The 23,042-nt window shown below is 43.5% G+C and overlaps 2 protein-coding genes across 6 annotated transcripts in view; both read left to right on the top strand.

The window, feature by feature from the left end:
- Positions 1-6,281, top strand: part of SAMD8 (sterile alpha motif domain containing 8) — a 78,355-nt gene extending 72,074 nt beyond the window's left edge. For all 3 annotated transcript variants that reach the window (XR_004344252.1, XR_004344251.1, XR_004344250.1), the window contains exon 8: positions 4,757-6,281. The gene's annotated coding sequence lies outside the window, so the exon portion shown is untranslated. The remainder of the gene's footprint in view (positions 1-4,756) is intronic.
- A 1,976-nt stretch (positions 6,282-8,257) lies between these two features.
- On the top strand, positions 8,258-20,543 carry VDAC2 (voltage dependent anion channel 2). Of its 3 annotated transcripts, XM_032595143.1 has the most exons (11): positions 8,258-8,374; positions 8,507-8,596; positions 8,791-8,848; positions 9,952-10,020; positions 10,851-10,900; positions 13,910-14,062; positions 14,156-14,208; positions 14,812-15,039; positions 16,142-16,292; positions 18,570-18,627; positions 19,784-20,543. In XM_032595143.1, the coding sequence occupies exons 3-11, from the start codon at positions 8,818-8,820 to the stop codon at positions 19,873-19,875; spliced, it is 885 nt and encodes a 294-aa protein (XP_032451034.1). In that variant the 5' UTR covers positions 8,258-8,374; positions 8,507-8,596; positions 8,791-8,817; the 3' UTR covers positions 19,876-20,543. The 3 variants fall into 3 exon arrangements, with proteins under 3 accessions (XP_032451034.1, XP_030190960.1, XP_030190959.1); XM_030335100.1 differs by lacking the exon at positions 8,258-8,374 and having other exon boundaries at positions 8,466-8,596; positions 8,794-8,848; XM_030335099.1 differs by lacking the exon at positions 8,258-8,374 and having other exon boundaries at positions 8,466-8,596.
- Positions 20,544-23,042: the final 2,499 nt, after the last annotated feature.

Raw genomic sequence — 23,042 nt, 5'->3', positions numbered from 1 at the left:
GGCAGCCATACAGTAGATGCAGGCAGCCGTGGGATGTGAGTCATGAGACTCACAGCAATGACCCAGTGGCAAGTCTGTGGAGAAGCCAGCTTTCCTCTCCCTTAGGTTATGGATTCATGCCCCTACTACAAATTTAACGGGGAAATTTTGAAGCCAACTGTCTCTGTTAATGTGTCATGACAAGGATGGTCCAGAGCAGTGGACTCTTTGAATGTTCCATAAATAAAATTACTCTCCCTCAATGGGTAAGGCTTTGACAATGGGGAAGCAATGTGAATGGTGGTTAAGAACCTATGCCCTGGACTCAGAGCTGGGTTTAAATTTTGTCTCCACCCACTGGAAGAACTATGCAACCTGGGCCAGTTACCTAACCTCTCTTTATCTACAACAGATATCTTTATACTACCTGTTTCATGGGGTTGTTATAAGAATTTTAAAAAAACATATGAAGTGTTTAGAACAGTGCCTGGCACAAACAAAGTGCTCAGTATGTGTTAGCCATGATTATTTTGATTATGTTTATCATTACTAGTGTCATCATTATTAGATATTGGGTGTGTGGGGATAGAATTGAGTAATAAATGATTCTCACCATTAAAAAGTTTCATAAGGAAGGTAGGGGTGCCTGGGTGGCTCATTAGGTTAAGCTTCTGACTTCGGCTTAGGCCATGATCTCATGGTTTATGAGTTTGAGCCCCACATCAGGCTCTGTGCTGACAGCTCAGAGTCTGGAACCTGCTTCAGATTCTGTCTCCCTCTCTCTCTGCCCCTTCCTACTCTCTCTCTCTCTCTCTCAAAAATAAATAAACATTGAAAAATTAAAAAAAAAAAGAGTCATAAGGAAGGCAGAGTATTTTTTTTAATGTTTGTTTATTTTTGAGAGAGAGAGAGACAGAGAGAGAGAGCAGGGGAGGGGCAGAGCGAGAGGGAGACACATAATCCAAAGCAAGCTCCAGGCTCTGAGCTGTCAGCACAGAGCCTGATGCAGGGCTTGAACTCACAAACCATGAGATCATGACCTGAGCCGAAGCCAGATGCTTAACCTAATGAGCCACCCAGGTGCGTCAGAGTATTTAAAAACAAACAAACAAAGCAAACAAACAAACAGAAAAACTCCATGATACATGTGAGTAAATTTCACTTTAAAAAGCACAAATAAATATTGAACTCTAGTTAATGGTATGCATGCTGAAGTATTTACAGGTGAAGTGTACTCATGTCTGCAACTAACCCTGAAATGCATCAAAAAGGTAAGATGGATTGATGAATGGATAGATGGATAGATATGGGATAAAAATAAATGTAACAAAATGGCAATTGTAGAATCTAGATAGTAGCATATGGCATCCTTTATCCAATTCTTTCAACTTTCCTGTATGTTTGGAAATTTTCATAATAAAATACTAGAAACTATGTAATAAATGCCATAAGGTCACAAATGCCCTAGAAATTCAGAGAAGGTAAATGAATGCACAGTTGGTAAGTCAGCCAACACTGTGGTGGGAGTACATTGGAGTAGGGCTGTAAAAGGATTCAGAGGGGGCAACTGGGTGGCTCAGTCGGTTAAGCGTCTGATACTGATTTCGACTCAGGTCATGATCTCATGGTTCCTGAGATCCAGCCCTGCATCCAGCTCCATGCTGATGGTGTGAAGTCTCTCTCTCTCTCTTTTTTTCTCTCTCTCTCTCTCTCTGCCCCTCCCCTGCTTGTGACTCTCTCTCTCTCTCTCAAGATAAATAAATAAACTTAAAAGAAAATAAAAGGAGGGGCGCCTGGGTGGCGCAGTCGGTTGAGCATCCGACTTCAGCCAGGTCACGATCTCGCGGTCCGTGAGTTCGAGCCCCGCGTCGGGCTCTGGGCTGATGGCTCGGAGCCTGGAGCCTGTTTCCGATTCTGTGTCTCCCTCTCACTCTGCCCCTCCCCCGTTCATGCTCTGTCTCTCTCTGTCCCAAAAATAAATAAACATTGAAAAAAAAAATTTAAAAGAAAATAAAAGGATTCTTAATTCAAAACAGTGGGGATGGGGAAGCCTTCCCGGTGGGATAACCAGCATACAGCAAAGGCAGTGAGACTGAATGAAAACACCGTGATCTGGGAATAGTCCATGACCTGAATTAGCACAGGTGGTAGGTAGGAAACATGTCTGTGAAGGAAGGCAGAGTGGAATCATGATCCATCTTCCTTATACCAGGGACCTTATGCTCTGGGCAAACGGGAGCCACTGAAGTTTCTTGGTCAGGAGCCTCTCTTCATTTTCCCTGTTGCTTTGGGCTAAGCTTTCCCATAAGGAAGGTGTGAGTTTTTCAAGGAAAAAAAACAATGTTTCACCAGTGTTCTAATTGGAACTCCGAGCAAGACCCCAGGTTGCTGACTGCATGATAAGTAGCAAAGTCCTTTTATATCAGTCTCTGCATCAACCCAGAATCATTCCACCAGAAAATCAACGGGGAGGAACTGCATGAAACTTACACTTATTTTGTGTTCTACCTATTAAGCTGTAACTCCACTATCTTCTTTAATCATCACATCTTATATTAAATAGTAAATTGAAATACAGTCCCCCCTGCCTGTGATCTGGAGAGCTGTAGAATGCTTCTCCTTTCCCCTGGTCACTGCTGGGCTTTGACAGGCAGTCTAGATCAGTGATGAAAATGATATCTGAGTATCTGAGAATGATAGCCCAAAGTTATGTGCACAAAACCAGGCACACTGTTCTTTATGCACAATTTCAGGGATTTTTCATAGGTACTGGCTTGGCTTTTGAGCCCTGTTAATCCTAGGAATGACATCACCTCAAGCCATGGGTCCTAATTTCCCCAAATATTTTAAGTCCCCCTATTTCCTTGCACTCTCCTTAGTTTTCACCACAGTTCTGTCTGTGCTTCCTTCTTTCTCGTTTGTCCTCTCACTGCTGCCCCCTCCCTTGATCCCCTCCAGAGCCTTGTTCTATTATAAATAAACTACCCTAAGTCTTCAGTTGCACCAGTGAATGCTCTTTCATTCTCCTCACCTTGGCAAAAAAAGGACCTTTTCCCACAGATGTTCCTTCTTCCCAGAGAGAAGCCTGATCATTCCCCCACACCCTTCCATACTCAAGGGCTGGACCTGGGGATGGGAAGGGTGGTCATTTTTTTTTTTTTTTCTCCTCCACCCTCCTATAAAATCACCTCCACCATCAGTTCTATCATCCTCTACTCGTTATCCTTTATGACTAACTTCCTGGCTACTCCCCTGTGTTCCCTGAGGACTTTGGCACTTGACTCCCCAGTTTTCCTCTCTACCTTTTATCCTAGCAACATCCTGGTGGCTTCAGTATCCCTGCCACAACCTGTGCCTATCTCACCATTGCATGTTGAGTGTGTGTGGGGTGGTTAGTTTCAAAAACCTAGCCTCACCTGTCATCTTTGACCTCAACTCCAGTGAACTTCACTTCCACTCCACCTTCTTCCCTGGTTCCTCACCACCCAGAATGCTCCACTGCTAAACCTTACACCTCAACGTCCCACATTCTAACCATAACCACAGCTTACCATCCTGGCTCTCCTTCTCTCTCATCACAATAAATGTCTGTTTCAGTCATATGAAGATTCCCAGTCCTTAGCCCCAGTGCTGTCCTTAGACCTGGGCAAAAGGGCCCTCCCACCCTGGGCCTCATACTTTAGAAAGCCCCCCTCAAACCCTCCTCAGATTGTACCTATTTCTATGGGGTGAGGAGTCTGCAGGGCCAAGGAAACATGCCTACCATGCTCACCTTCTCCATAGCTGGACCAAACTCTGGATACAGAAGATCTGTCTTCCCCATTGAAACAGTTCTCAGCCTGCTTCTGGGGACTGTAAGGATTTCTTCCCCAGAGTCCTTTCTCTTGAGCATGGATTGAACTGCCAGTGACATACCCCTGAGCCCACAGAAGTGGTCAAGGAGTGTGTGTATGTGAAGGGGGATGGAGTAGAAGTGTGAGCTGGGGTGTACCCTTCACATAATGGGACAGAGCTTGGGACAGGAAAAGAAGACATGTGAATCTAGGGCTGTCTCTCCCTATGTGATCTCATCTGGCACAGGCAACAATAGGACTGAGTCCTAATAGAGAAACAGTCAAAATTTGCCTGGCTGGATTTCAGAACTGCTATGGACTCCTGTATATGTCCTATTTCTCCCTTTTTGACCACGGGTGTCTTTAGCAGTTAGATATCCTGTGCCTATCCTACCCCATGTGTACTGAAAGTGTGTATGTGTTGGGGGGTAGACAGCTTGTCTCTTTGGTTCATAAGTCTTCAGATCAAGAGGAACTGTACTGGAGTTGCTGTACTTAAGGAAATATACTTTGGAAGATTTCTGCTAATGCTACAAAGGCTGGAGGTTTGGGGGAGATCTTCAGAGGGAGTTAATATATTTTCCATGTAGGAGAAATGTAAATAATGTGACAAGAGCATTGATTGTAGTAATTTAAAATATATCCACAAATTCTTTGACACTCATTTCAAAACATGGAGTCTAATTTCTTTCCCCTTGAGCATGGACTGGTCTTAATAACTCACTTCTAATAAACAGAATAAGGCAGAAATGACAGCATGATTTCGGAATCCATTTTTTTTTTTTTTTTTTTAAGTAGGCTCTGTGCCCAATGTGGGGCTTGAACTTACAACCCTGAGATCAAGAGTCACATGCTCTATCTACTGAGCCGGCCAGGTGCCCCAACAGTGTGATTTTTGAGGCTGGATCATCTAAGACATTGTGGCTTTGGCCTCTCTCTCTTAGATCACCTGCTCTGGGAGAAGCCAGCTGCCATGTCATGAGGACACTCAAGCAACCCTATGGAGAGATGCACATAGTGAAGAACTGAGGCCTCTTGCCAAGAGCCATATGAGGCAGCCATCTTGGAAGCAGATCCTATAGCAGTCAACCCTTCAGATGACTGCAGCCCTAGCAAGTATCTTGACTGCAGCCTCAGTGGGAGGCCTTGGGCCAGAACTACCCGGCTAAGCCAATTTTTGACCCACAGAAACTTTCAGGTAATAAAATGTTTGTTGTTTTAAAATATTAAGTTTTGAGGTAATTTGTAGCTAAGAGAAGCTAATACTCTTTGCCTCACTTGACCACTCCTCAGGATGTGACACCGTCCAGCACTCTCCCCGTCAGTCACTGCTCTTGCAGAGCACCGTCCAGTCACTGCTCTTGCCCTTTGGCTTCCAGGAAGTATTCCCTCCTAGGTTTTCTTTTAGCCTCCTGGCCAGTCTGTTCACCCCTGGAATACCAATACTGCTAAGGCTTCTACTATCTTTATTGCTATCCCATCACTTATTGACTTTAATCACACCCAAGGATAGTCCTAATTAAAACCAAAATTTTCATTCCAGTATCTCCTACCTATACCTTTCTCCTAGGCTTCATAATTGCCTACTGGATAACTCTATTCAGATGTGGCCCCTGGTTCCTCATACTTATCTGAAACAGAATCATCTTTCCTCTCTCTTCCTCATCCTCCATCCTCACACCTGACCCTCCTCCTGTAGCCCTCAAAACACTGAGTGGAACCTTTGTTCTCCCAGTTGCTCAGGTCAGAAATGTTGCTCCCAGCCATCCTAGATTCTTCTTCACTTGCTGCTTTCAGGACCTTCAGCATTTGACTCCACCCAACATCTTCAACTTTTCCTGTAGGTTTTTCCAGGTTTACTTAATTACTTGTGGTTTCCAAGTGATTCTTGCCACTTGAAGTACCTGTATGGCTTTGCACATGTCTCTTTCTAGAATTTAGCTTTCCACCCTTGACCTATTGGCTTTTTAATTTTGATAAGTTCTCCTTTCAGACTTTAGGGCAAGTGTCTTTTCAGTGTGACTATGCCCACAAATCTCTGTACTTGCATTTAGCACTGTACTTGCAATTCCTGAATTCCCTATCCTTTTTTGTGGGACAGTTCTCCATGGAGTTTCTCCAGGTCTTATGACTTCTTTTATCCCAAACTATCTTTTCAAGGATGTCTGCATAGCAAACAGCCTTGGAAGATAGAGATAGTGTCTCTGTCTGGGGCAGAGTGAAGAGGTTGGGCAGGTTTGCAGCAGCGGCTTGTGAAACAGGAGGTTTGTTTTTTCTTTCTTTCTTTTTCTTTTTTTGTAAAACAGGTTTCGTAAATTCAAGTCCTCAGCTGTGACACAAACACTGTGCACAGCTTCCACATGGGCTGTTCTGTATCACCCCTGGGGACAGAGAGGGCAAGGGGAACTAATTCAAACATGAACCTATGTTGCTTGCCATGCCACAAGTAATAAAGTCTTTTGTCTCTGACTGAGTCTCATGTCTTCTGCCAGCATTTATGAACCTATAAAACTATGGTAGACTAACTTGCTAGCTTGCGAGTGGAGTAAAATCTTGGACGCTTCACAGTTCTGGATACTTCTACACACACTTGACCATAAGTGCCCCGAGAGCAGGAAGTGCAGCTGAGTGTACTTTGCTTCCCCTGTGGGCGACACAAGGTAGTTGCTTATAGTGGTGGCTGCTACTATTGCTGCTTCTAAAGGGCTTTGAATGAAAGCACTGGAATATATTTACTGAATACAACTTTGAAATAAATTGCCATGACTCTTCTCCTGGTCATTAGGTATTCTGTACATTCCTTGGGTTCCTGGAGGTTAAACTAAAGCCTAAGGTCTGTGTTCTGTGGCACAGTGAAATTCTCTGGGGGTTAAAAATACTACAGATAGTTCACATTGTGAATAAGCCCTACTGCAGGTAATGGAGGTGGCTGAGCACAGACTAGGTTTTTCAGGACGGCGGTGTGTCAGGCTGCATTTGGGATGAGGTATCAGTCTTTGCTATTAGTTTCACAAAAGCATCAAGCACAGCCAAAGCAAACAAGTTCCCAGTAGAACCAGGCTGATTTCAGCGCAACCTGTCTGAGCTTGAATGAAGGCATTAATTAGTGTTTCTGGTGCCTGAGCAAAGACTCTTCCTTTCTTCTAACCTGTTACAGGAGTAGTTCCAACCATAACCAGGCAAGTTTTATGGCTGAGCTTACACATGGGAGGGAGTCCATCAGGATGCACCTTCAATCTGGGTTTGCCTTGTGGAAATCTCTATCTGGTTACCGTCTGGTTTAGGAGGAGGGTGGAACTTCCAGCAGCATTTGAGTTGAGCAGAGGTGGCTTTCAGAGCCAGAGGGGATGGGGGTTGGGAGGCTTTCCTCATTGTGTGCGGCTGAATGGCTACTAAAGACCACTTCGTCTCCTTTAAACTTGCCATTTTAGGGGCGCCTGGGTGGCGCAGTCGGTTAAGCGTCCGACTTCAGCCAGGTCACGATCTCGCGGTCCGTGAGTTCGAGCCCCGCGTCAGGCTCTGGGCTGATGGCTCAGAGCCTGGAGCCTGTTTCCGATTCTGTGTCTCCCTCTCTCTCTGCCCCTCCCGCATTCATGCTCTGTCTCTCTCCGTCCCAAAAATAAAATAAACGTTAAAAAAAAAAAAAAAATTTAAACTTGCCATTTTAGTGATGAGGAAACTCAGATACAGTAAGGATAAAATGCTGAGATTGCTGATGGATTCTGGGGCTTCAATTGACCCTATTTCTATCTCATTAGACGGCTCATTTTTTCTTGTTCCCTTAGCTCCCTCACTCTTCCAGCACACTCAAGGAACTTGAGCGCAACATTCTACTGCCTTGTCAGCAAGATTCCTAAATTTTCTAGCAGGCTTGACTCATCAAGACAGCTCCGGTTCGGTGCGTGTGCAAAGCAGTCCTATCCCTAAGCCAGGAGGCGGCGACAAAAGAGGAACCCTAAGGGCTAGAAGCGAGGAAAAGGGGCGGGGCACCCTGAGGCCGGCTCCACTTAGTTCTGGGCTGGCCCTCCCACCGCGGCCTCTGCGATGGGAGGTGGGCGAAGGCAGTGAGTGCGGGTGGCGTTGGAGGTGGCGCCCCAGTGTCCCATTCTTTCTTCCTGGGCCTGGAGAGAGTCTTTCAGAAGCGCACGCTGCACTTGCTCAGGTTAGGCCGGGGTAACGCTAGCTAACTCCTTCCAGACACCCTGCAAGGAGACGGTCTCTGCAGGGTATGGGAAACACACCCCTGGAAGGAAGTTGGAGAATCGTACGTGACCCCCGTGCTGCGCAGCCGCGCCCAGTGGCGCCGGGTCCCGCGCGGGTGCGCGCCTGACGCCCCACCCCATCCATGAGGAGCGCGCGCCGGGCCTCGGCCCCATTCGCCGCACGCGCAGTCCCTACAGCGCTGCCTCCGCCGTTCCCCGCCCCCTCTCCTCTGGGGTTGCCCTCGTCGCTGCCTGACCCGAGGTCCAGCAGCCTCTGCCTTTCCGGCCCCCGCCGACGGACAGAAGCAGCCCACCCCGGGGCCGGGTGTGTCTTCGGCCCTCGTGGCTGTTCTGAAGCAGGTTGGAGTGGACAGCGGGCGGCGTTGCGGGGGCCGGCGCGGCGGACAGCCTCGGGGGCATCGGCGGGGTCCTGGCGGGGGGAGGACAGGGTTGCGGCGGGCGGAACGGTGTCTCCTTCACTTCGCCCTCCAGCCGCGGTAGCTGCAGCCCAAGCCTGAGCGAGCCGAGCGGTCTCAGCTGCGAGCAGAGCGGCGGCAGCAGCCCCTCCCGGGAGAGCACCAGGTACGCCGCTGTCGCGTCACTTGGCCGCCTAGGCCCCGACGGCCAAGCAGGACGCCTTAGCCACACTCGGGGTCGGCCCTGGCTCTCTAAGATGGCCGCGCAGCCCCGCGGCTCTTCGCCTCCCTGTCTGAGACCCCCTTCTGGCCTCTTGACTTGTCCCTAACCCCCGCTGACCGCACCTCTTGTCCCTCCAGCAGATCACCTCTTTCTGTGGCTTCGCCATGGCGACCTATGGACAGAGCTGCGCGCGGCGTAAGTAGAGCAGAGATGTCTGCGGGATGGGGCGGGGTTGGCTGGAAGTCGAAGCCTGTCCACCGGAAAACCGCACCTTCTTTCCCCTAATCTTTCCAAGGGCTTGGCAACTCGCCCCTTTCGGTAGCCGCTCCACCGTCTGACTGCCTCAGCTCTGCGGAGGAGGGGCTGGGCTGTGGGATTTCAGATAGAGGGACTAGGTCAGGGGAGTTGGTCTGTGGACGCATCACCTCCACCTCTCGAACGTGCCTTTGACGAACTCGAAAGCAAAAAGTTACTAACTGCTGGATTCAGCCTTTGGAAGATTGGGTCAGTCACTTTTTTAGAGAAAGTAGTAACCCCCTTGGTGAGAGCACAAGGTCATTACACGTGCTCCTAAGGGCGTGGACGTGCTCTGTAGAATGAATGAGCTGGTATAACCACCACAGATTGCTTGTCCTTAAGCCGCATAGCATTGGCCAAGGACTTGAGTGCCATATTAATGTGCCTAAAGTGCTTTTTGATAGTTAGTTGATGTAGATACTTGAGTGAATCCCAGTTTATTGTGTTTTTGTCTGAATTCTAGTATTTAAATTAACGTGTTAATTACCTATCTCTTCCCACTCCAGAATATTGGTTTCGAACTCATGGAGGATACTAAGAGGTCTATTATGGGAGAGGGCCTTGTTTCAGGTTTTGGTTTTAGGTCACTTGGTTAAATCAGCCTATCCCAGTGAATTTTGGCAGAGATTTCTGTGTGTATAGCTATGTTTATGTGTATGTGTTTGGTTCTTTGTACTAGTTGGGTCCTAAGAGGTGAGGCTGTAGATACTGTGTAAATTTAGGAATAGAAAGTCTGTTTCTTCTGTTTTGGAAGGAATTGCCCAAGTTTATATAGCCTCTTACTGTGGTTATTCATTTTAGAAATAAACCTTTATTGGTGATATCTCTTTCACGGATCATTAGAATACATATAGTTAGTGTAGCTCCTGGTAGTATCAAAAGAAAACATCTTCAACAAGTTGGACTGCTTCAATTTAAAGATAGCAGTGGGTGATAATCTAGTTCCTGGACAGAAAGTGGGAGAACAGGAACCTTAACACTGGAATGTTTCTTCCCACCAGCAATGTGTATTCCTCCATCATATGCTGACCTTGGCAAAGCTGCCAGAGATATTTTCAACAAGGGATTTGGTAAGATTCTTTTTTTCTTTTCTTTCCTTTTTTTTTTTTTTTTTCCTTACCCGCCCCCGATCAGAAGTGAAAATGTGTTTGGATTGCTTGAGGAAGTTAATAATTTTTTCAAATTGTAAATATCTTGCTGTGTTGGTTTGTTTACTAGATACATTTTAGATAAAACTTCTGTTAAAATAGTAACAATCCACATCTTTCTCCACCCCAGTTTCCTCTAATTTTTTTCAAACTGTAGTTCATGGATTTTATTTGTAAGAAAAAAACAGCTGTGCTTTCATTTCCTTCAGATACAGCTTAGGTCTTGAGTGACTAGAATTATGATGTTTAAAGTGTTTTTGCTTTGGCAGTGGTTATTCCTAGTGGTTTATGGATTTTTTCAAATGCATTTGGGTTTTCTTCTTGAAGATTTTGTTCCACATACACCCCCTCTACTTTGGATTATTTTTCCAGTTACTTAGTTGATTAATCCTAAAGGAAGATCTCTTTGGGATAATTGTTCTAAATGTCTGTATTACAATAAACTATTGGTTATTCCAAGACTTAAAGTTAATTTTCTGATCTGATATTTAGGTTTTAAAATGGTTTGAAAACCATTTTTTGTGCCATATATACACCAGAACACTAGGCAAAGCTGCATGAGATGTTCTGTGCTGTACATGTTAGTTTACATAGAGTAATTAAAAATCTTTTCATTTAAATGTTGTATCAACCCACATTTTTATGCTCCTCTGAATATATGAAGTTTTTCTGTTTTTTATGTGATTTCAGCTATTGGTGTGCATTTTTTATACAGAATAATCATTTTGTTATCTTTTACTCTCTACTTGAAGGTTTTGGGTTGGTGAAACTGGATGTGAAAACAAAGTCATGCAGTGGTGTGGTGAGTGTTAGATATCTAATAAATCCTGATGAACTGTTAAATAATTTTCCTTTTTCTTTTTAAAAAACATTTTTAATGTTAATCCATTTGAGAGCAAGAGCGTGTGTATGAGTGGGGGAGGGTCAGAGAGAGAGAGGGAGACACAGAATCTGAAGCAGGCTCCAGGCTCTGAGCTGTCAGCACAGCCCTGTGCCGGGTTCCAACTCACAAACTGCGAGATCATGACTTCGGGATCATGACCTGAGCCAAAGTCGGCCACCCAACCCACTGAGCCACCCAGGTGTCCCCTGCCTTTTTTGTTTTTCAGTGTTCATTCATTTGTTTGTTAGAAGAGAGAGTGGGAGCGTGCACACGCCCTTGCATGAGCAACGGAGGGGTAGAGAGACAGAATCCCAAGCAAGTTCCACACTGCTCTGATGCAGGGCTTGAGCTCTGTGAGACCCTAACCTGAACTGAAACCGAGAGTCAGATGCTTAATTGACTAAACCACCCAGGCGCTGCCCTGTTTTGAGATTGCTTTGGGGATGGTTATATGTGTGAATACTGACTATTAACTGGTTATTTTGATAAATTCTTGCTGTAATTGTTAGCTCCCTTAGTGCATATAACTGATATTTATTAAAATTGATCATATTGTAGTTTCTTAATGCACAGACTTGGATTTCAGGGGTATTATATTGGTCACATCTGTCATTTGGCTTCTTTGGTCTGTAAGGAAGCCCAAGTGTTCACTGGTTGTGCAGCTTACCTGCTCAGAGTAATAGTACAGAGCAGTGACTTAGTGTTTGTTTTTGTGTTCCCACTCTTTAACCTCTTGAAGTCCTATATAAGCACCTGCTGTGCACTTTTGGCATCACAAAAGCCTTCTGAGAAAAATGAAGACTCAATCCTTGTTTAAAGAGCTTGTTTATTGCTGGTTGGAGAGACAAAATAAACTTTAATCTGGAGAACAATCAGAGAAGTGTATCTAATACTAGATTGATTAATCAAAATCTTTGTTGGAGAGAAAAGGCTTTTTGTGGACAGTGGTTAAGGAACGCTTTACAGAATTAGGTTTAAGATCAAGAAGGATGTATACGGGTTGGATTCCATACAGTATGTTTTGTTTCCATTAATGTGTAACTCAATGTGGTACTGCTCTTGTAGTATGTACCTGGCCCCAGATAAGTCCCTTTAACAGCTCGTTCTGTTTTCTCACCTAAACTGCAGAGGTGTCCAGTTTGCTCCAGAATGTAGAAGCCTTAAGTGTTTGGTGATGGAGTGAAAGGTGTAAGCTGTTCCAGTGATGTCATCTGGTCCAATTCCAGTCCCACATGATGATCTTGATTTTGTGTCTTGAGGATTCCTTGGAGATATAGATAGAGATATAGATACATATATACACACACACATATATATATATAGGCTGGCTCATAACCTATAGGCTGATGGATGGCAGTGGGTGGAGCCTCAAGAGTCATTGGTCTTTGTCACTCAGGATTAAAAATAGCTACTTCCACATTCAGCATTCCAAGGATTTGCTAGAAGAACATGCTCCATATATATTGTTTTAGTAATGCTTTCCTTTTGTGTAGAGCACAGGAAAATGTGCAGAGCTTTCACAGTGCCAGTCCAATTTAATCCTCCAAAGGTAGATCTTGTTAATACAATACAGGAAATTGAGACCCAGAAAAGTGTCTTCTTCAGTGTTACTCATTTACTAAATGACAGCCAGAACTGGATGCCAGGACTCTTAAATTTTACATCCAGTGTTTTTTCCTGACAATCCAGTGCTTTTTAGTATGGGCACTGAGTGCCAAGCCTTGACTTGAAATTCCTGTTAAAGCATTTTACATCAGGAGATTGAGTCCATCTCAATGCAGAGCAATAGTTATACAAATGTTCTGTTTTCTAAGTGAGGGATGATTGGCCTTTTCTTCCACTGATATATTTTTGATATTTCCTCACTCTTGCAGGCATCACAATTTCAGGTTGAGTTCTATTAGTTAGATTAGCTGTCTTCTTTAGACTTGGCTTTCCATTGGCCAAAGTGTGTAGCCATCATTAGCAAATTGTGAATCAGAACACTCAGTAGGTATTTTAATATTTTAACTTGGAAGTTTGCCTGTCTGTATAATAAACTTTGAAAGATTATTAGGTTTTTGGATTTTCTATAGCAGATTGTAAATTTCAGTAAGCCCTCCATATTATGCCTTCCTTTCCAGTTGGTGTGCAATTAGGGATTGGCAAGTTACTTATATTTGCTGCAAACATAAGATTATGTGGTGTACTTCAAATTAATACCTGTATTAGATTGTTTTCTCTACTGATATTATCTATCATACATAATATAGTTTACATCATGTATGATAAAACCAGTTGTAGAGCAAATCTTTTCCTACTTTGTTTCGTTTTTAATGAGAATGTGAAAGATGTTTGGGAAGGTATGAAATCTTAGAAAAATAGAATATTGGGGTTACCAAAGATTTTAAATTTTTTCTCATGGCATGAATTCTTCCTACATTGGAGTGCTTTCTGTTGTAGGAATTTTCAGGAAACATTTCCTAATAGTGTGTCAGTTATTATAAATGCTCATTTTAGTGATGGGGGGGCATCTATGATTAACCATACTAACCTTCGTGGTGTTTTATTTAATATCAGGCAGAAAGGAAACAGTGCCAAAACATTCATTCCTCCCCGCCACCTTCCCTGATTTTTAAATTCCAAATAAAATCACCTTAGTGGAAGTTTCCTTAAAAGGTCTACAGTTTGTTGTTCATTTGAGAATTAGATACAGGTTAACTTGTGATTGACTGGTTGGAAATGTCCAGTGTATGTTAGGTGGCAGTTAGTAACTGACAGGCTAATTTGTTCTTGTATGTACTCACAGTAGCAGAGGATAGGAATATTTGGGAAACTAGAAAAAAGGATTAGTGAAATTCCTGTATTTTAGTGGGTTTTTATGTAAGTTAGGCAGTGATTCTTCTAGGCTTACAAGAAAGTTCATGAAGTCATTTATTGTCTTACTAGGAATTCTCAACATCTGGTTCATCTAACACAGACACTGGTAAAGTTACTGGAACCTTGGAGACCAAATATAAATGGTGTGAGTATGGTCTGACTTTCACAGAAAAATGGAACACTGATAACACTCTGGGAACAGAAATAGCAATTGAAGACCAGGTAACATTTTGAACATGTGTTTTAGTATTAATTTATTTTTGTAATTCAAAAAGGAAATAATGATGAAAACAAATTCTTTTTCTCTCAAAATAGATTTGTCAAGGTTTGAAACTGACATTTGATACTACCTTTTCACCAAACACGGGGTAAGCATGTACAGACATTTTTATCTGCTTTAAATTTCGGTTTTATTTTTAAGTAATCTCTGTATCCAGTGTGGAGCTTTAGCTCAACCCTGAGATCAAGAGTCGTATGCTCTAGCAACTGAGCCAGCCAGGCACCCCTTTATCTGCTTTAAATTTAAAAGCATTTCTGTATATTTAGGAAAGGTGCACGTTTACTGTTTGATAGCTTCCTTAACTTCCTTGTGGTGGTGAATTTCTGTTTTTGCCTTTGGAAGATGATGAGTACTACAGTCGCTATTGTTGGCTTCCCTTCAAATATATGCCTCTTCCCATTGTGGCACTAACTTGGGTAATTAACATGTTTCTAATAGGCTTTTGTGACTGATTGCCAGTCGTGCAAAAAGCAATATTCTGATGGTGGTAGAAGTCCAGTAACTCCATGTTCCCTTGTTTTTTTAGCTCACTGAGCTGTATCTTCTTTACCTCTTAGGGTTATCCTGCTACTGCTTTTACTCCCCATTTGTGCTGCAGTTCATAAATCCCTCTTGTGCTGTCTGTGCAGAGGTTGAGTGTGTAAGGCTTTCCCACTGGCATCAGTTTTAAGTCAGCTTGTTCTTTTTCCAGAAAGAAAAGTGGTAAAATCAAGTCTTCTTACAAGAGGGAGTGTATAAACCTCGGTTGTGATGTTGACTTTGATTTTGCTGGACCTGCAATCCATGGTTCAGCTGTCTTTGGTTATGAGGGCTGGCTTGCTGGGTACCAGATGACCTTTGACAGTGCCAAATCAAAGCTGACAAGAAACAACTTTGCAGTGGGCTACAGGACTGGGGATTTCCAGCTACACACTAATGTGTGAGTATTTCCTTTGTGGGTTATGGGGACATAGGACCTGGGAGTGGTATTGATGTCACCTGTCATTTCTTATGAACCCAGGTACAATCTAAAGGATTTCTCTTAAAAAAAAAAAAAAAGAATTTCTGCCTTTTTAAAAGAAAATTTCTTTATTTATTTTGAGAGTGTGTGTGCATGCATGTGTGGGAGAGGCAGAGAGAGAGAGAGAATATTCCAGGCAGGCTCCACACTGTCAGCGCAGAGCCCGACTAGGGGCTCAAACTCACAGACTGTCAGATCGTGACCTGAGCTAAAATCAAGAGTTGGATGCTTAACCAACTTAGCCACCCAGTATCCCTAAAGGATCTCTCTTAACACAAAAAGATCATCATCCTTAGGCATTTCCGGGTGCTCTTAGAAGTGTATAGTAAAAAACGTTAGCCTGACTTTTGGTGCTGAGAGAGTAAATGTTTAATTTATGTGAGGCTTGATGTGCTCTGGAGTTTTAGAAAAGGCTAAGATTTGCCAAATTACCAGTATGTTTGACTTGTCTGTGATATCTGAGGTGCTGAGTTGGTAGGATTGCCTAAAATGTATGGTGTTTTTACCTAACCCAAATTAGGTATGTATGTTGAAAGGATTTAAGAATTTTTCTCCCTTATAAAAACAACGGATTATTAAATAGCAGAAGTACAAAGAAGAAGACCAAAATTTCTCATAATCCTAATCCTACCATCTAGATGTATAATCTTTGTTACCTGGTAATGTTTGGGAGTTTTCTCTTCTTATATGTAAATATAGAAAATACATATTACAAAGCCTGGTTTATAATCCCTCCCGTACTACCTTAATACATTTTGATAATTTTATTGTAGCATTCTACAGCATGATTATTAATGGCTGGGTGGTAATTCTACTGAATGATTTATCATGATTTGTATGACCTTACTTTGGGGCATACATTGGAATAAAGACCTTTTAAAACACGTTTTCAGTGGAATACTAGAGACCCATGTGAGCAGTATAACTATAGCATTGTTTAACTATAATTCTACAATATCAGCTTAGTGCTGTAGACATTACAGTGTCTGTTTTAGATTTACTAATTTAAAGTATCTTACAGCAATGATGGGACAGAATTTGGAGGATCAATTTATCAGAAAGTATGTGAAGATCTTGACACTTCAGTAAACCTTGCTTGGACATCAGGTACCAACTGCACTCGCTTTGGCATTGCAGCCAAATATCAGTTGGACCCCACTGCTTCCATTTCTGTGAGTACTGCTGTGGGCTTGGAGTGGGCTCTTTGCTTGTGGGAATTCATCTTTGGGTGGATTGAATTGTATTGAAAGTTTGAACCGTGGTTCACAGGATCCCTAGTTTACTCCTAGATTGGAATTAGAATTTGTAATGCTGCATTTTCTGTGGAGACAGTGTTAGAAGTTTGTTACCAGGTCATAGGAGTTTGTTTAACCTCAAAAGCTGCTCAGTTAGTGTGGATAATAACCCTGAGCTCCAAGCCTGTCTAAGCTCAGGTAAGCCAGTGTTTTGGCCCCAGGCCAGGAGTAATAGCATTTTGATTGTTACTTTGTCTTTCTATAGGAAATAGTAGTACTATGTTAGTTGGACTCTGTCTTTATGGTTAACAAAATATCTTTAGATTTGATCTTCAGGGTCTGTGGTACAAATGCCGTTTTGCAGGTGGAGATCCCAAAGCTTAGAGAAAGGACTTTCCTTACTGCTAGGCCCAGAGCAGAAGGGGTAGAACCAGGATTGGACTTGTACATCTTTTGATTTCCCTCCTGGCTAGGGTGACCACTAGCTCATTCTGCTTTGCCTGGGACTATTCCAGCTTTAGCATTAAGAGTCCTGCATCCCAGGGGCACATGGGTGGCTCAGTCGGCAAAGTGTTCCACTTTGGCTCAGGTCATAATTTCACGGTTTGTGAGTTTGAGCCCAGTGTCAGGCTCTGTGCTGACAACTCAGAACCTAGAGCCTGCTTCGGATTCTGTGTCTCCCTCTCTCTCTGCCTCTCCCTGCCTGCGCTTTCTCTCAAAATAATAAACATTAAAAAAAAAAAAGTCTTGCATCCCAAGGACTCCCTTCCACCTGTTCTTGGTTAGTTGGGGTGGATAGCCACCCTAGTCCTTTTCTTAGGCTTTTTTTGTTTGTTTGTTTTTGAGAGAGAGAGAGACAGCTTGAGCAGGAGGAGGGGCAGAGAGAGAGAGGGAGACACAGAATCGAAAGCAGACTCCAGGCTCTGCACTGTCCGCACGGAGCCTGACTGGGGGCTCGAACCCGTGAACCATGAGATCATGACCTGAGCCAAAGTTGGACACTCAACTGACTGAACTACCCAGTCGCTTTGCTTCTTTGCTATTTCATCCTTCAGTCATAGTGGGTTTAGGGTAGAAGGGCGTGCGGTGTCTGAGAGTGTAGAGGCAAGGCACTGGCTCTATTTGAGGCACATTAGCAGCTGTTCCTGTGTGTCAGTTGCTTACAGGTCAGGCATTGCCTATACTGTATGTACTGGGAATGAAAGGAAGTTAAACCTTCCCCGAGAGTTATTTCTGTTACGTAAAGTGATCTTCATTCCTGAGAACAATGTTTTGATAATTTGGGCAGTTAAGCTTTAGCTTCACTCTTATTTTATGATAGCAGTTGTAAGCAGAAAGAATGAGAAGCACCCAGAATGCTTTTCCCATTGGCAAAGACGGTGATTCATTTATTTTTCCCGTCTGTTTCCATTTACACTGTAGCAGTAAAAACCTTAGGATTCACACATTATCCTCTGGTAGCTACGCTGCTGTTCTTTTCAAATGTATGTCCATGGCACCATCACAGATTTAATGCCAGCTGATGTAGCTCTCTCATAGTCTAAAATGGGAAGGCAACTTTGGCCTGTGTGCCATTGAGTGACTCCTGGGGATTAGTTTGGAAATACATCTAACATTTCTAGTGCCCCTGTGCCCCCAGTCAAGCATCACCCTGAAGTATTGCCCATCACAATTTGATGGTTTACTTCTATTCTGAAATAGTAGAAACTTGTATCCAGTTTTGTCTGAGGCTCTTAGCTTGTTGGGCACAAGATGGTCACTAGTGGGGCATTTCTTTCTTAAGACCAATAGCTCACTTGGCCATTGGTGGCTAGTGAAGGCTTGGCTGTGTGCCGAGTGAATGTAAGTGCCGTTTATGTGACTTTTGCTTGTAGGTACATCATTTCTGTCTCTGGACTGGACTGTTTTGATGTTACACATTACAAGAGTGTAGACATCAAATAATTTCCAAATCTGTTTTGATCCTAGAGGTTGTTTGTCACCTTTTTACAATGAAGAAAATTGGGTCCTACTGATAATCTGACTTTGAGTTTAATGGATAAGAATTAAGTGGCACCTGGCTGCTGTTTGGCTTAATAACAATATTGAATTTTAGTATTTCACATGTGAATAAAAAAGCAGAACACTTCATAATTGCATGATAGGGAAACCTGGAGGGCCTTTGTCTCTCCAGAGATTCAAAAAGTTTACAGCTGTTTTTGTATTTTATTTTAGGCAAAAGTCAACAACTCTAGTTTAATTGGAGTGGGCTATACTCAGACTCTGAGGCCTGGTAAGTGTTCTTGATACGTAGGATTTTTTTGATGGTGTTTCAAAAATTATTTTTTATTTCTCAGCTTCTTTGTAAACCTTTCAAAAAAAGTACAATGAACATGTTTATCTTTTGCCACAATTTTTTTTATTCCTTTTTTTTTTTTCTTTTTTTTTGCTGGGCTGTTTGGAAGTTGGAGCTGTCATGACACTTCCCTAAATGCTTTAGCATGCATCTACTCAGAACAGGAGTGTTGTGCTCTCTGACATAACTCATTGCTTTCATTGTTTGGTCTCTGTAGTCTCGTTTACTTTATGTACTATTTTGAGCCTTGCTATGTTTTCTAGAGCAGTACTTACCAAATTTTAGTGTGCATGAATCACCCGGGGACTCATCAAAATGCAGATTCTGAGCCCATAGATCTGGATGAAGGGTTCTGTCTTTCTAACAAGCTCTTGTGTGATGCCAGTGTTACTGGTTCTTGGACCACATTTGAATAGCAGGTTCTAAAGCCTTGGAACTCCCCACCCCCACCCTCCCCCCCTTTCAAATAGGGATTTTCCCCCAGACTTTATTTTGGCCTTTTGGAAACCTAAAGGAAAGAATGGTATGAAGAACACCCATATGCCCTTAGCCACATTTACCAGTTAACATTTACCACATGTGTTTTCTCTGTCCATGTCTGCATACATAATCCTTTTTTTCTCTATATGCCTTTAAGAATTATTTGTTTTGTAGACATGTGGATACACCAGCCCTAACATGCATATCCTGAGATTAAGACATTTTTCTTCCTAACTACAATACCACTGTCACAGCTAAGGAAATTAACATTAATTTAGCAATACATAATAGTCTATACATGTAGTCTATATTCTGTTTCCCCCACTTCTCTATTGTAGTTTTCCTTTCCTGAGTCCAATTATGATTTTCCTTTGTAGCATATTGAATATTACTATATTTTCTAGAGCACTTTGAACTTTAGTAACATTTTTATGCTCTGTGACTTTATCTCTTTACTTTCTGAATTCTCTTGTATCTCTGATACTCCTAAGTGCCCTCTGGTGGCTGGCACTAGTAGGTCATCTGACAGGCTGAGGAGGGACAGGCAGGCTATTAAAGGTTGCAGACTTTCGAGGTGTTCAGACAAATCATAGTTGCCTGCTTTTGTTTACAGGTGTCAAGCTTACACTGTCTGCTCTGGTAGATGGGAAGAGCATTAATGCTGGAGGCCACAAACTTGGGCTTGCCCTGGAGTTGGAGGCTTAATCTAGCTGAAAGAAACCTCTGGGAATGGATATCAGAAGATTTGGCCTTAATATATTTCCAGTGTGACCGACCAGCAGGCTTTTTCCCCCCAAGAAGGTGATCAAAACAAAGGATGATCTAAACAAGAGCTGTATTTTAAATACTTAGACAGTTACTTGTTAGCTGGTTTCTAGTTGAATCGGTTATCTATCTAGTTACCAATGCTGCAGTCGTGCAGTCACCTATACATTATTTAAATGTATTTAACTGTTAAATGCGCTACCCACCAATAATGAAATAGACCTTTATGAAAACTGTGCAGTTGTGTGCATGTTTGTTTTTATGTTCTTATTAACATTGAAAATTGCCATTGAATGAGATGGATCAGTGGAAGTTTTAAGATGAGGTTAAAAAATTTTGTTAAATTCAACTATTAGAGTTACTTTTGGTATCCCAAAACATTACAGATTATGAATAAAACAAGTATACATAACTAATGACTCCCAAGTATTTGCAGAGTTAAACATTTGCCAGCTAGGGTCAAATCTCCCTTGTATCTAGTTAGTACTTTATTTTTCAGGTGAGCATTTTGCTTTTTACCTAAATCTGTGCCATTAAGTCCTCTGTGTCCCTAAAGTAACTCCATGAGCTTTTTGGACTACAATAAAATAAGAGGATATATGCCTTTATATCTTCAGTTTGTAAGTTTGTCCAAAATTCTATTGGATCACTGTTGACCCCAGGAGGGAGTGGAGAGTAAGTGATGAAGAAAGGAAGAACAGATTGTGCTGAAGGTTAGCCACATACACCACACCCCTGCAAGCTATCGCTATGGAAAATGAGCTAGGCCATAGGTGGGATGGGACAAGGTGTAGGCAAGTGGAGTGGGGTGTCTGTAACCAGAGGAACTGAGAAGGGACTATGTGGGCCTCGGTCAGATGTCAGTCATTTCATTCTAGGCAGACACTGACTGAAAGGGTCGGGCTTAAGTGTGTGAGACCAGAAGCTGTGCCTTCAGGTTTTGTGGCCACTGGCCCTTAATCTGCACTTGGACTGAATGATAGAAATTAATAGGTGATTCTGGTTGGAATAGTAGGAAAGAGCAAGTGTTCTGATGGGAGGAGATAGTTTGAAGAATGTGATCAGAGTTTAAGAGAAGGGAGAGATTTGTTCACATTGAAACTACTAGACCCAGTGTACCATTTGAAGTCAGAACAGATAAGGAAATGTAAGTACTTTCAGACTCACTGCCCAAAAAATGATACATGCTGAATATTTCTAGGTCAGAAAGAATCTGATGAGCGATTAGAAACCCAAGCAAACTTTCCACACTGGGGTGATAAAAAGGCTCCTTCTGGGGCGCCTGGGTAGCTCAGTCAGGCATCTGACTCGATTTCAGCTCAGATCATGATCTCACGGTTATAGATTAAGCCCTGCCTTGGGCTCTGCTCAGTGTGGAGCCTGGTTAGGATTCTCAATCTCTGCCCCTTCCCCCCATTCGTGCTCTCCTCTAAAAACAACAAAAAAGGGGTCTTTCTGATCTTACTGTGTTTGTCTTGACGGACTGGCAGAAATGGCCTGTATGAATAAGACAGGACTTAATGGCAGAAAGTTGGAATTTGAGCCATTTGAGAGACACTGTTGCTAGGTTAAAAAAGATGTCTGCAAGTTAGGTGTGAAAACACCTCATGCTTTTGGGATACACAGGAGAGGTGTGAAGTAGCTCAGCAGACCGCTGAGAAACTGCTGGCGGTGCTTGGTGGGAAGGAACTGGTCACAGGCCTGGCGACCCCTGAAGCCTCCTGGAGGACCTGCTGCCCCTTAGTTAACCAGTGGCCTTCCCTCATGTTGTGTTTACCTGGTCCAGTACTCAGGACTGGGTGTGGCACAAGTGAGCTACCAGTTTGTCAAAGATCTATTTAAGAGTAAATTGGGCCTGTTCACCCATGTGCATCCTTTTTTTTTAAACATTTATTTTTGAGACAAAGCATGAACGGGGAAGGGGCAGAGAGAGAGAGGGAGACACAGAATCTGAAACAGGCTCCAGACTCTGAGCTGTCAGCACAGAGCCCGACACAGGGCTCGAACCCACAGACCGTGAGATCATGACCTGGGCCGAAGTCAGACGCTTAACCGACTGAGCCACCCAGGCGCCCCTTCCCCATGTGCAACCTTAATAGGCTTTAATGTGTGGAGAGACAAGGGTTGGTTCACACCCAGAGCCCTGTGGGTTAAAATGTAAGGTACGTACCAAGAAGTTTAGGATTATGAAAGTTGCCTGTTATGGTCTCCTGTGGCCTTGTTTCTAGTAGCCTCCAGCCTCATAGCAGCACCCAGGCCTAACCAAGTGGTGGCAAAACCTGATTGTCTTCTAGGCTGATGCCATTTCTGCCTGAGGCAGTGTTAGTGGGAAGAACACTTCATCTGTGGCCTGGAGATATCTTCCTAGGGGATTAGGATTAGGGAGGTTTAGATGAGAGAAGTGAAGCACCTGGCTTCCCTCCACCTCAGCTCGTAGATGTTGGTGCCGGACAGCCTAACCATATCTTCATCTTCCTCTGGGGAACTTATTTAAAACCGCAGTACTGATGGTCTCCTCCTACCTGTTGGCCTGTCTGCTTCACACCTTTCTGGTCAGTGATCCCACTCAGTCCCTCACCTTTCTCCAGGACTTCAGGGGGAGGACAGGATATATACTCCAACCTCGTGGTCCTCAGGTCTAAGTCAAGTGGCCTGGTTTCAGAAGTGATGTCCACTGACCAGAGCCTCCACTGTAGAGGTGAGATCGAGCTGACAGTGCTGTGAAAACATGGGCAGATAGCAGAACCAGCATAACCTGTGAAAAGTACCCAGCCACAAACCTGGTCAGCTGTAGGGTCTGTTTCCTGTTGTCAGACTCCAGCTATGGTCTCCCAACCAGTCCCAGCTGTGCCAAACAAGAGCTTCATTCACTTGACCCTCCTAGGAAGCTAAGTAGGAGGGAGACCAAGGCGGGGCTCTAGCCAGCATCCTGTGGAGTGGAGGCAAATCCGAAGAGCTGGGATCTCTGAGCAACTGTATGTGGCCAGGTCAATCAAAACTTTGTATCTTGCCTCCCGTCAGCTGGAGGCTCCTACTCAGGCTTTAGCCCTGGTGCCACGTGGTCCTCAGGACAGTGCCACGGAGGGGATGACGCCTATGACCTCAAG

The sequence above is a fragment of the Lynx canadensis genome, chromosome D2 (genome assembly GCF_007474595.2).
Source record: "Lynx canadensis isolate LIC74 chromosome D2, mLynCan4.pri.v2, whole genome shotgun sequence".
NCBI lineage: Eukaryota > Metazoa > Chordata > Mammalia > Carnivora > Felidae > Lynx > Lynx canadensis.
The sequence above is the reverse complement of the archived record's forward strand: the minus strand, read 5'-3'. Positions and strand labels throughout refer to the sequence as shown.